Source organism: Dendroctonus ponderosae, unplaced genomic scaffold (genome assembly GCF_020466585.1).
Source record: "Dendroctonus ponderosae isolate FM_Combo_2020 unplaced genomic scaffold, Dpon_F_20191213v2 Dpon_F_20191213_6, whole genome shotgun sequence".
In the NCBI taxonomy this organism is placed as follows: Eukaryota; Metazoa; Arthropoda; class Insecta; order Coleoptera; family Curculionidae; genus Dendroctonus; species Dendroctonus ponderosae.
Window position 1 is genome coordinate 10,927,804 of NW_026018814.1, and position 10,251 is coordinate 10,938,054.

The 10,251-nt window shown below is 32.7% G+C and overlaps 3 protein-coding genes across 10 annotated transcripts in view; 1 reads left to right on the plus strand and 2 right to left on the minus strand.

Annotated features, from left to right (window-relative positions):
* LOC109545133 (protein MTSS 1) overlaps window positions 1-4,009 on the plus strand; it is a 103,869-nt gene extending 99,860 nt beyond the window's left edge. For 6 of the 7 annotated variants that reach the window (XM_048667384.1, XM_019915634.2, XM_048667383.1 and 3 more), the window contains one exon: window positions 1,079-4,009. In XM_048667384.1, the coding sequence (XP_048523341.1) occupies window positions 1,079-1,186 (108 nt within the window). In that variant the 3' untranslated portion in view covers window positions 1,187-4,009. Of the gene's footprint in view, window positions 1-499; window positions 530-1,078 lie in introns of all 7 variants that reach the window. The other variant, XM_019915636.2, reaches the window with a different exon arrangement.
* A 70-nt stretch (window positions 4,010-4,079) lies between these two features.
* LOC109545138 (probable glucosamine 6-phosphate N-acetyltransferase) lies at window positions 4,080-7,486 on the minus strand. Of its 2 annotated transcripts, none has more exons than XM_019915643.2 (4): window positions 7,205-7,486; window positions 5,108-5,333; window positions 4,657-4,846; window positions 4,080-4,497 (listed from the first exon to the last, which is right to left on the minus strand). In XM_019915643.2, exons 1-4 carry the CDS (start codon window positions 7,220-7,222, stop codon window positions 4,338-4,340), a joined length of 594 nt encoding a protein of 197 aa, XP_019771202.1. In that variant the 5' UTR covers window positions 7,223-7,486; the 3' UTR covers window positions 4,080-4,337. The 2 variants fall into 2 exon arrangements, with proteins under 2 accessions (XP_019771202.1, XP_019771203.2); XM_019915644.2 differs by lacking the exon at window positions 7,205-7,486 and adding an exon at window positions 5,382-5,403.
* A 185-nt stretch (window positions 7,487-7,671) lies between these two features.
* On the minus strand, window positions 7,672-10,137 carry LOC109545193 (zinc finger protein-like 1). Its single transcript, XM_019915734.2, has 6 exons — window positions 9,893-10,137; window positions 9,711-9,822; window positions 9,413-9,606; window positions 8,342-8,515; window positions 8,186-8,277; window positions 7,672-8,117 (listed from the first exon to the last, which is right to left on the minus strand). Exons 1-6 carry the CDS (start codon window positions 9,992-9,994, stop codon window positions 7,925-7,927), a joined length of 867 nt encoding a protein of 288 aa, XP_019771293.1. The 5' UTR covers window positions 9,995-10,137; the 3' UTR covers window positions 7,672-7,924.
* Window positions 10,138-10,251: the final 114 nt, after the last annotated feature.

Consider the following 10,251-nt stretch of genomic DNA (forward strand, 5'->3'; position numbering starts at 1 on the left):
TGAGCACACACGGCTGGGCGGCATAAATACGACTGGGAATCCAGCAGTTGAATCAGTCTTAGTCGGAAAGCACGGGAGATCACTTCGCCCACTGCCTAATAGCGTTTGATAATGTCCACCGCAGTTGTGGACGAAACGTCAGGATTCCATAGACTGCCATAGACCACGGCTTCAAAGCCCGGAAAACATTCCTAAATGTGATTTAACCGGCCGTGAAAGCCTTCATAGTATGCAGAGTGTCTTGAAATTAGAGCGCATTCAGCTAAAGGCAAAAACCGCATCTCCGAACTAATATACAGAGTGTTATATAAGATATATCGAACATAGCGCCAACGCCGTATTGCCGACAATCTTTGGAGTGAATAGAGCTTATCTGATTACTTAGACAGAGATTTTGCATAGTTTTATCTGTAAACGTTTAATACCCCAATTCCATACAAAATAAGGGGTATAGTTCCCCAAATCCCAATATAGTTATTATTGTTTGTGTATCTTCCAGATAGTCCCACATGAAGATAGATTTTAAGGGGTGAGAAATACGAGTGTGAGTGCAATTTGAGTGTGGCTTATAATATTGGTGATAACTGCTAACTGTTTTTCTTGATTTACGTTTGATGAAAGTTGCTCTATAACAGCAACGTGTCCATACAAAGGTTTGGAGCATAAATATGCACCGCCAAGCTTATGAATGGAACACGAGATAACATACAAAATGGTGTATAAGAAAGAGGTGATTGCGAATTGAGGCTGCTAAAGACGTGGCCGTTAAAGGCTTGGAAGTGTTTGCTTCGCCTTCCAATGTTTATTCCTTTCTTATAAGTCTTTGTTCCACTCATATATGAATTATGAAATGAATATGAAAAAAATCAATTCAATTGTTCATTGACAAACACCTACCATGAACGAAGCTTGACGAAAGACGAATGTATTTTTTTTAATGGTTTTCAACATTGTGGCGTGGATTAACAGGACTAACCAATAAATGCGAGAACATTAAGGGCTGAAAGCAAATGACGAGCTCAAACTCTACTGTCTCAGTTCTTTCACTGATTTTTATCATGTATGGATCATTTTTCAGCCTGATCCGAAAATATGCCATGAATCACTCATGGATCAGATCAAGCGTGGAGCCACACTTAAAAGGGCAAAAATCATCAACGATCGATCGGCTCCGAAGATTTACTAAATATTTTGACGTCGTAATTTTGCTTAGTATTATCAGCTATTTCACTGCATCATCGATTTAGTAAAATACATATGCGCAGAAACAGGATTCATTATTTCAGATGGAGTGTTTTCGAAATTAGTAATGCAAAAGATAATTTTCACTACAAAAATGTTTTCAAATTATTTAAAATTAATAAGGATAATTATATAAGAACAATTGAAATAACACATCAATTAGACCAACATAAAACAATTATTAGATGTCTAGTGGGGCTTTGAGTCAATTGTTAAGCCAGATAAATAACATCTAAATATTTTGCAAAGCTCAACTCGGAAACATATCGATCTCCACCAATTCGTGATTAGATTGCACTCAAAAAACTTTAAATTGTCATTTTTTCATTATTTTATAGAGCCGAAAACATACTGCCATTTAATAATGATGTAAGTAAAATTTGTGTTATTTCCGTTGTTTTATAATTTTTTATCACTCCATCATTACCAAGACCTTAACGTTAGTACACAGTTTTCCACCAGATATCCAATATATAATTAAAGTTATTAATGTATCAACAAATAGCAATTTAGATCGAATTCCCCTTTAAACCAAACGTTATTCTAGTTCCATAAACATATTATATAATCCAATGCTATATAATTTAGATGTGTATAATTAGTACTATGGTAAGAAAACACTGTAGATGTTGATTGATGTCTTCTGAATACAAAATGATAAATTGGCGTCCATTTTTTGTATGAACCGTTTGATGACTGAATTATTTTTGTATTTTGTAGTAAAACCCAAAAAACAGGAGTCTCATCTTGGATGTTATATAAACAATTATGTAAATTAGATTAAAGCTGCATGGTTTTCACATCATTTTAGTAAGAAACTAAATATTTAAAATTCGTACTTATGAATTACGTATATAAGTATAAAATGAATCTCGTATCGTTCATTTTGTTCAATATTTTTTTGAGCGCTATTTACAACGCTAAAGTGAAAAAGGAAAGTACCGAAACTTGTATGTTAATACATGCGCAACAAATGGGTTTATTGTGCATACTGTGCACTGGAATRTGTAARAATATGCAGAGSGTGTCACATTTAAATAAAAATAATWAAAAACTTAGCAGGCACACTTAGCTGTTTTTCCATCAGTCTTCATTTTGATATGAGTCAAGACAAAGCCTGATTTGGAAAAMCAACTCAAAAKGATTATTGTAGTAATTTACAACAAGTTMTATTAAAATATATTTAAGCCAAAAAGAAAAATAAATGTMWTGATTMATTTTTTCCTAAATGATGAGTGMTGCTGAAAATCTGCATCTAATATTTGATTTCGACAAAATTTCATCTTAAAACGAAGTAAAAATGTTATTTTCAGTTTTTGTTCGGAACTCACTTCTTTTGCATTATAGCATTTTAAAAACACCGAAGAACAATTGATAAACGTTCGTTAAAAAGTTAACGGTTTTTCATTTCAAGTGTTTAAAACCATTTTTTAAATATTTGGTTTCTTCTAGTTGACTGGYAATTACMAATTTGTTTAAATACGAAATACCATTTTCACTAACCAATTGTCAGCTACTATCTTCCTAGTTTAGTAAGTGTACAAAAAATTAATATACGTATTCAACTCATAAGACTTCTCATAATCACAACTTCATGTATAAAGTTTTAAACTAGATTTAATATATTCGAAGATTGTTAGACACTGTAAGTATACATAGCACGTTTCTTCTTTTAATTTGTTTTATTTTTGTGTATTTTAATTTTAGTTATTGAAATTTCTTGAATATTAATTTGTTTTAGATTAGTTACATTAAAAAGTACAATAACTATTAGCTGTTTTACCCTCAAAGGTATATTAGGAGTAAGATTTGTTCAGAAATGGTTTGGGTAAACGAATTATCTTTGCAATTGACTGCATAAAATAAAACAAGTTTTCAAAATTGACAGGAATATCCTTCATTATAATGAAGACTTGCGAAAAAATGCTTTATATAAAGGTATCCTAAATTGACTAAAATGTGTTTGCAAAATTTTACATTAGTGATGTTTGCCGTAGAGTATTTTTGTAACACCGTAACGTGAATGAACCTATTTTACATCAACCACCTTGAATGTGTTAGTTGATTCGAAATGTTTCACAGTTGCTTGCAATAATGCAACACTCCTGACACTCAGATCTTTAATATAGTAGTGTGCTCTTTCATAAGTAACTGTCGAGAATGTTAAATTAAGTATTTTATGTAAACGTTAACTGTGTATATAAATGTTTATACTCCATTTATTGGTGTAGACTAAGGCTGGCCATAACTAGTTTCATGAAAATATTGACTGTATAATGCACAAAGTGTAAACATAATATTAGAATATACTTTTCTATGCAATTATAACAACGAAAAGAGGAGAAAAAATCGCGCATTAATAATAATCTTAATTTTCATGTAAGAATTTATAAGTGAGTTCGAAAGTTGATTTTAGCTCACAAAATTGTGAAGAGAACATCATTCAATAAAAAGATTGCTCCATTAAAGCAGAAAAAAATCCGAACAATAGTGAGGTGTTAATTTTCATTGTCTTTCCTGCTTAGAATCGGTACAATTTTGATTGTAGATAAACAGTCTCCTTTCCGTAAAGCTAGACTTTGGCCAGTTTTTCAGTATCATTGGTATTGATAAAGTTGCATCCATGTTTAAAGTGATACATATTAATTATTATTTATATGATACAATAATCCGTAAAATTTTAATATGATTAATGATGTATGTTTGAAGCGGATTGCTTTTCATTTGTGTTGTGCATGATTAAAGGAAAATAAAGTTAATTAATGTAGCACTTATTTGATTCCGTCACCAGACTCACTTATTGTTGTTGCACTATGTAATATTGATCAAATCCATAATATATTTGAAATAATTTATTACTTAAAAATGGCATGGCAAAATATGTTACAACAAACTTAATATTACACGGATGTTACCTCAATCATTGACGATGAGCCCAGCTGCTGTATTGCACTTTTCGACGTTTATTGGCCAGCTTAGACCATAATTGTAAGAATTAATAGTCTACATGACGTTAAAATATAAAACCTGCAGGACTTGCGATGGTGTATAGCAATACGTTATTATTTACAAGCAAAAATGGAATTGGCCTATTTTCATAATTTCGATTCGTACCTCAACATCATAGTGTTGGCATTACCAGGTTCTAAAGAATACCCTAACGATTTGTAAAACTGTATTAGCTGGTCCTTACAGTCAAGGGACATTTTATAACTGCCCAGCTTTTTAGCTAAGAGAGTTACAGTTAAAACGATCCTGAAAACGAACAAAAACATCATCTGTATATTTCATACGCTTTCAATTTACTGATGTATTGTTAGTGCAGCTGTGCAACGAGTTATCCGTGCCAGTGGATTTACTCAGCAATGTTAGCAAGTCGAATTTTTTTAGGTAAAACAAATAAGTAATACTTACAGTTTTCCAAGCTGCTTTCCTCGGTAAGTATTGTTGACTACTACATCTTCTAATCTAGCTCGTTCGCCGCACTTATGGATGAACTTTAATTCAGTGACTAAAGTGGCAGAACCAATAATCCGACTATCTCGAATGTCTTCAATCACAGTAACAAAGTAGCATCCTGCTTTTTGCATTTTTCGAAACTGAACTGAAATCAAATGTAATTATATTAGAAATGAATGATAAGCAGGTTGAACAAATCATTATCAAATGATAAGGAATACGTGCCATGTAAAACAATTTACTAGCAAGTATGATATTAATCAATAAAGGAGAAAAAGAAATAACAAGCAAAATGGAAACATTCTGTGCTCCCCAATAACATCCAGGGGAAAGATGTAAATTTTGAATTACGCTTTAGCAGTTAACGATTGCCATTTCACTCACAAGTTATATACGTTATAATTACCTTCAAAGTCCGTCTTCGAAACATCGCCAACTGTTGTCAACTGGCTAAGTAGCTGCAAATATCCTTTATCGTAATCTTCAATTTGCAATGGTCTAACCAAGAAGTAATCTTCTCCTGGATTCTCATTAGTTATAAAGGGTGTTACTTTGCTTTGAACCGACTTCCAATCAAGTCCATGGAGAATATCGGGATTGTACAGATACGATGTGTGGAAATCCCCATTTGCCTGCAAAATAAAATTAATAAATTATTTTCTTCGATTATTTCGACTTACTGGCATGTTGTAATACATGAATTGGTCGATTCAGATTTTGATTTTGACAACGTAAATCCGAACATTTACTCAAGTAGTTGCCGAAAAGCAGCATGGATAAACAAAGATAACGAAAGGATTAACTTTAGAATAAAAGAAATTGATACACCTAGACGATAAGTATTCCTGAGAGATAAAAAAATGTACGTTAATACTATTGTCTAACGCAATTATTTGCAAGAAGAGTGCACAGTTATATTACAGATTGATACAATTTTGATGTTGAAAATTTGCTTGAAGTATTGCAATATTCAACAAAATAATGAAGATTAGATTGTTCAGAATCTTAACAACCGACGAAATCCAGTACGGTTTCATTCATTCATTTTTTCTTGTTAAGTAACGTTTATTATTTGTCATACGTTTTATTTATGTGATGACTCAAATGATGGACTTAATTTATATCAAGGCTCGAATCTTACTGTACTTAATTTCGACATGAATTGAATTGATAGATTTGAAATAATCTCAGCAAGTGCCAGCCAAAAAAACATTGGATTTCACCACATTGTGCCGATTTTCACTTGAAACCATTGGAAACTTCCTGATGATGACCGTATACTTATCTGAGATTATGGTGATATTGTGCAGTATTTATGAATTCAAATAGACAAACACATCTTCAGGAGTCTTGTTTTAACTGATTTTGTGAAGACTAGGTATATTTTTCTATATCAAATGCTGCATTAGAAAATTAGTATTTAAATTCATAGCATTAATTAAACAGCTCAAACCAGATAGAAAAATAATTTACAGGATGACACAGGATTTCTGAACATAGATTTTAGATGCGCATTTTTCCTATCCACAAAAAGTTCACAATTTTCATATAAGGAGGGGTTCTGATATGCACCATTTCCAAACTATAAAATATGAAAAAATGGAGTTTTTTATTCATCACATTCGCTAGTATTTTAGGCGTCATGCTCATGTCTATCTCTCTACATTTTCCGTTTGAAAAACAGGGAACCCTACCACTGAACTGGTCAGTTCAGTGTAAGCCACTCATGCTTGCCACCCATATTTTCCACGAGGGCCTAAAAAACAGGAAAACGCACCAGTTGTAAAAATGGTCGCGAAAGATTATTTCGGGAAATAACATAATGAATGAAAGAAATGAAAAATATTTCTAAAAATGTTAATTGAATTCAATATTAGAAATTATTAGGATATGTAACAATGTTTAGTATTTGCTATGCTTTGACTAATACAATTGGGAAATAAAATTATTTAAAAAAAGTTTCTGCTATATATCCTGGAAAATTGTTCTTTTTAGAACAACACGAACACAGTTATCATGAAAGATAGTTACACTTTGGCGATAGTCACAATGAACTTTTATGGCTATACTTAGTTACAATTTTTAAAATAGTTTTTTGGTGCCGTCTTTGACAGTTTTGCCTGTAACTTGAGATGAGGAGATGCATTTTAGCCCTTCAGTTTATGGACAAATTAGGACTTGAGCTCCTCCAATACCTGAATTCATTGCTCATATTTAATAGATAATGTTATACTTGCTGGGGCAATTAAGGCGGGTTAATATGCACCTAACATTTAATTTAATTAACCAAGAAAGATAACAAGAAGAAAGTAGGATTTTTAAAATCCAAATTGAGCTATCCATATGTACTTATTAAGCAATATGGACAGGATACTTTCAGATTTACTGTGAAGAAAGATTTCTGAAAGAAGAAATAATCGCCTGTACTTGACTTTTTAAATATACCAAATTCAACGTAAAACCGTGCTATGTGAGTTCAATACAATTATAGAACAGAACTCACCTTTCCATTTGCAACCATTGTGCAGCAATACAGGAACTGAACAATTGCTGAAGTTTAAAACAAATAAGATTAATGACAACCTTGACTGGCCTACACTTTCACAAACCGGCTCTAAACTAGATTTTAGCTTTAGCGTTACTGGTTACATTTTGTAATGAAATGTACTTTTCTTTTTCGATTTTGGTGACGTTTTCCCTTGTTTACAATTATGATTATATGAGAGATAACAGCTGGTTTACCCTGTCATATTTTGATAACGGTTACAGTGTCGCCAATGGAATTAAACAAATTTTCACTAAGAGCTTAATGAAATAAAAAAGTATATATTTAAATGAATGGGATCTTAGACAAGATAATCGGTAGGGTTTTAACAGGAACTTATTTGGTAGTCAGGATTCGGGAATGCAGTAAATTTAAATTGCAGGCTAATTGCAGTTAGTTTATTTACTATGCAGGAAAAGGCGACATTATTGCATATTTTTTATTAAAAATGATTTCAAATTTATATAGCGCAAAAAATTGTCCTGCACCTCACACGTGTGAATTGCATTAACATAATGAATTATAATAATAAATAACTACACACATTTTTCCTCACAGGTATTAAAATGGATGATTGTTGCCATTGGTTCTCTATAATTAGTTTTCATTCACTTAATAGTAAATATACTTAAATAAAAATTATTTACATATGTTAAAGTATGTGCTGCGTAAATTAATCTACTTTTCAACGTTCACAAATGGATTATTAATTTCCTCAAAATTAGGATCATTTTCGGTAGAATATCTGCCAAGACGAGACATCAGTAAAAAAAATACTAAAACTGCTAAAAATACCAAAGTTCCCAACATACAGTATCTACGGGACTTGGATCTGTGCCCTCTAGAAGCTACTGAAGCACCAAATGTAACTCTGAAAATTTGAACCATCATGAAAATACACACAAATACATGGATTTAAGCTCAGATAAAGGCTCTTACCTCCACCAAGTCGATACGAACTCAGACAGCGGCCTTCTCTTATATTTATTCTCATCGTGGTCAAACGGTAAAGATTTTAGTGTTCTGATATCCTAAAAGTACTAATAACTTAGTTATTCACGTACAACAAGAAATACCTAATGCAAAAAGGCCCACCTGAAAATGTTTTCGGTTGGATGATGTTCCATGGTAATTATCTATTCTATTAAAAGCACCGTGATCATCTAACGTAACTACTGAATGTGATGGACTCGGTGTAGATCTGACGGGTACAGGTAGTGATGAATTCACATGATTAATTACTGACTTTACTTCTCGTTCTTCAGATAACTAAAACATGTTTTAAACAGTTTTTTTAATTGTACCATAAATAGTCTGAAAAAATATTAAAAAGCTCTAAGCTGTAAAGCTGCAAGTCGGTGAAAAGGTGATGCAAAATCAGATAGAGGTTTCACGACAAAAATAACTCAAAACGTGTTGAATTAGGCCCGCTCCCATAATTTCTCCAGCGTGTGTATACAGGGTGATTCTTAATTGAAGCTTTATATGCAGAAAATATTTTCATTTTAAGACCAGTTCAAGAAAGAAATGGTTTAGGAGCTTTTGTGAAGAATGTGTTTTTTACTGGGAAAAAGAAATTAGTAACTATCCAGAACGATCTTTACTTAAGTTGGTTCCTTTCGTGTTTTTTAATTGTATTTTTCTGGGTTCCGCTTTGGGTTAAATGTTCATCTGTGTCGTTAAATTTCCTGCTTTACTTTTGTTTTATTATAAAACTGGTAAAAGTGAGATTGAAAACATCCGCCGTACAAAGTGTATTTTTCATTAATACATAAAATATGTCGAGTTTGATTGCAACACTCAAAGCCATGTTGCTGCAACTCGGAAAATAAAGATAGTTTATTTTTAACTAATCGATTCCACCAAAAAAAAAAAAATCAGAAAGTTAAGAAGTTTAGTTTTTTTAAGGAGGCAAGCCACTTGCCTGAGAACCGCGATGTAAGGATGTGGTTGACCACTGCTTAAACATAATTTTGTAAAAAATCGGTCAATTTAAAGCCTTTTCCTTCCTTTCATGTTTTGAAATTTTCGAAAAAAATCCCGATTTTTATCCGTACAGGAAATACATTTCTCTCTGCATTTATAACTAAAACAACTCAGCCTGTGCTACTAAGCTGACTCGAACAAATCTAGTTTTCGTCCAAGACTATAATAATTGATGCTTACGAGAGGAAGCCCTAGACCTGCTCTAGCCCAGTTGACCCCGGCGAGTTTCTCCTTTAACACATCAGCTACAGGGCTGATCAAATTTGGAGCTGGAAATAAGGGACTTTTGCAGGAAGGACAAACGTACCCTCTGGGTGCTGTTGTTGGAGGCAACTGCCTTGAATGATGATCCAGACAGGACCAATGAAAGACATCTAAAATTGCAAATTACGTACAAATGTAGAGGTAAAAGGAGCGACAACTAAGAGATGTTTATGGCCCACGAGTGAAGAGACTGATTGATAAGTTAAGTACTCACGATAACAAGTTAATCGAATACTATCTTCAACATGTAGGTCTTTGGAACAGAGTTCACAAATTGAATTATAATCGCTGTCCTGTAACCATTGTAAGTAGGACTGAACCACACACTAAAATATAAGTAAAATATCAAACTAACGAAGCTTTTTGTCGTCAATTTCTGTATTAATATGTACTTACGATGGGATGATTTGTAACCATACAAGATTCACAAACACACACCCGATGTTCGAAGCAAAACTGGTTAGTGACTTGTCGTTTGGGGCATTTACAAAGCCCCATTTTGGCGAGCAGAACTTTTTACAACCTGAACCAATTTTAAATTTAACGAATACAACTGGGGCTTTTGCGGAAAACCACAATAATTGAAACTACCTCCACGTAGCTAACAAAAACATATTTTGACTTTTAAGTTTGACGTTTACTCAAGATGACATGTACCATGGTTCCCAATAGGATAATTTATTTTCCTTAAAGTTCCAACACGTTGGCGCCAATTTTAAATAAGCTGCTTTTTAATGAAATGCTTCTAAAAGAGG

Excerpts from the sequence above, each read along its gene's own strand:
- LOC109545193 (XM_019915734.2), bottom strand. The coding sequence starts at position 9,994 with ATGGGGCTTTGTAAATGCCCCAAACGACAAGTCACTAACCAGTTTTGC. Across the intron at positions 8,516-9,412 it reads CAGGTCTAGGGCTTCCTCTC|TTATCTGAAGAACGAGAAGT; the intron begins GTAAGCATCAAT and ends AACATGTTTTAG. Across the intron at positions 8,278-8,341 it reads CCAACCGAAAACATTTTCAG|GATATCAGAACACTAAAATC; the intron begins GTGGGCCTTTTT and ends TAGTACTTTTAG.
- LOC109545138 (XM_019915643.2), bottom strand. Across the intron at positions 4,847-5,107 it reads TTCGAAGACGGACTTTGAAG|TTCAGTTTCGAAAAATGCAA; the intron begins GTAATTATAACG and ends ATTTGATTTCAG. Across the intron at positions 4,498-4,656 it reads GGAAAGCAGCTTGGAAAACT|GATCGTTTTAACTGTAACTC; the intron begins GTAAGTATTACT and ends GTTCGTTTTCAG.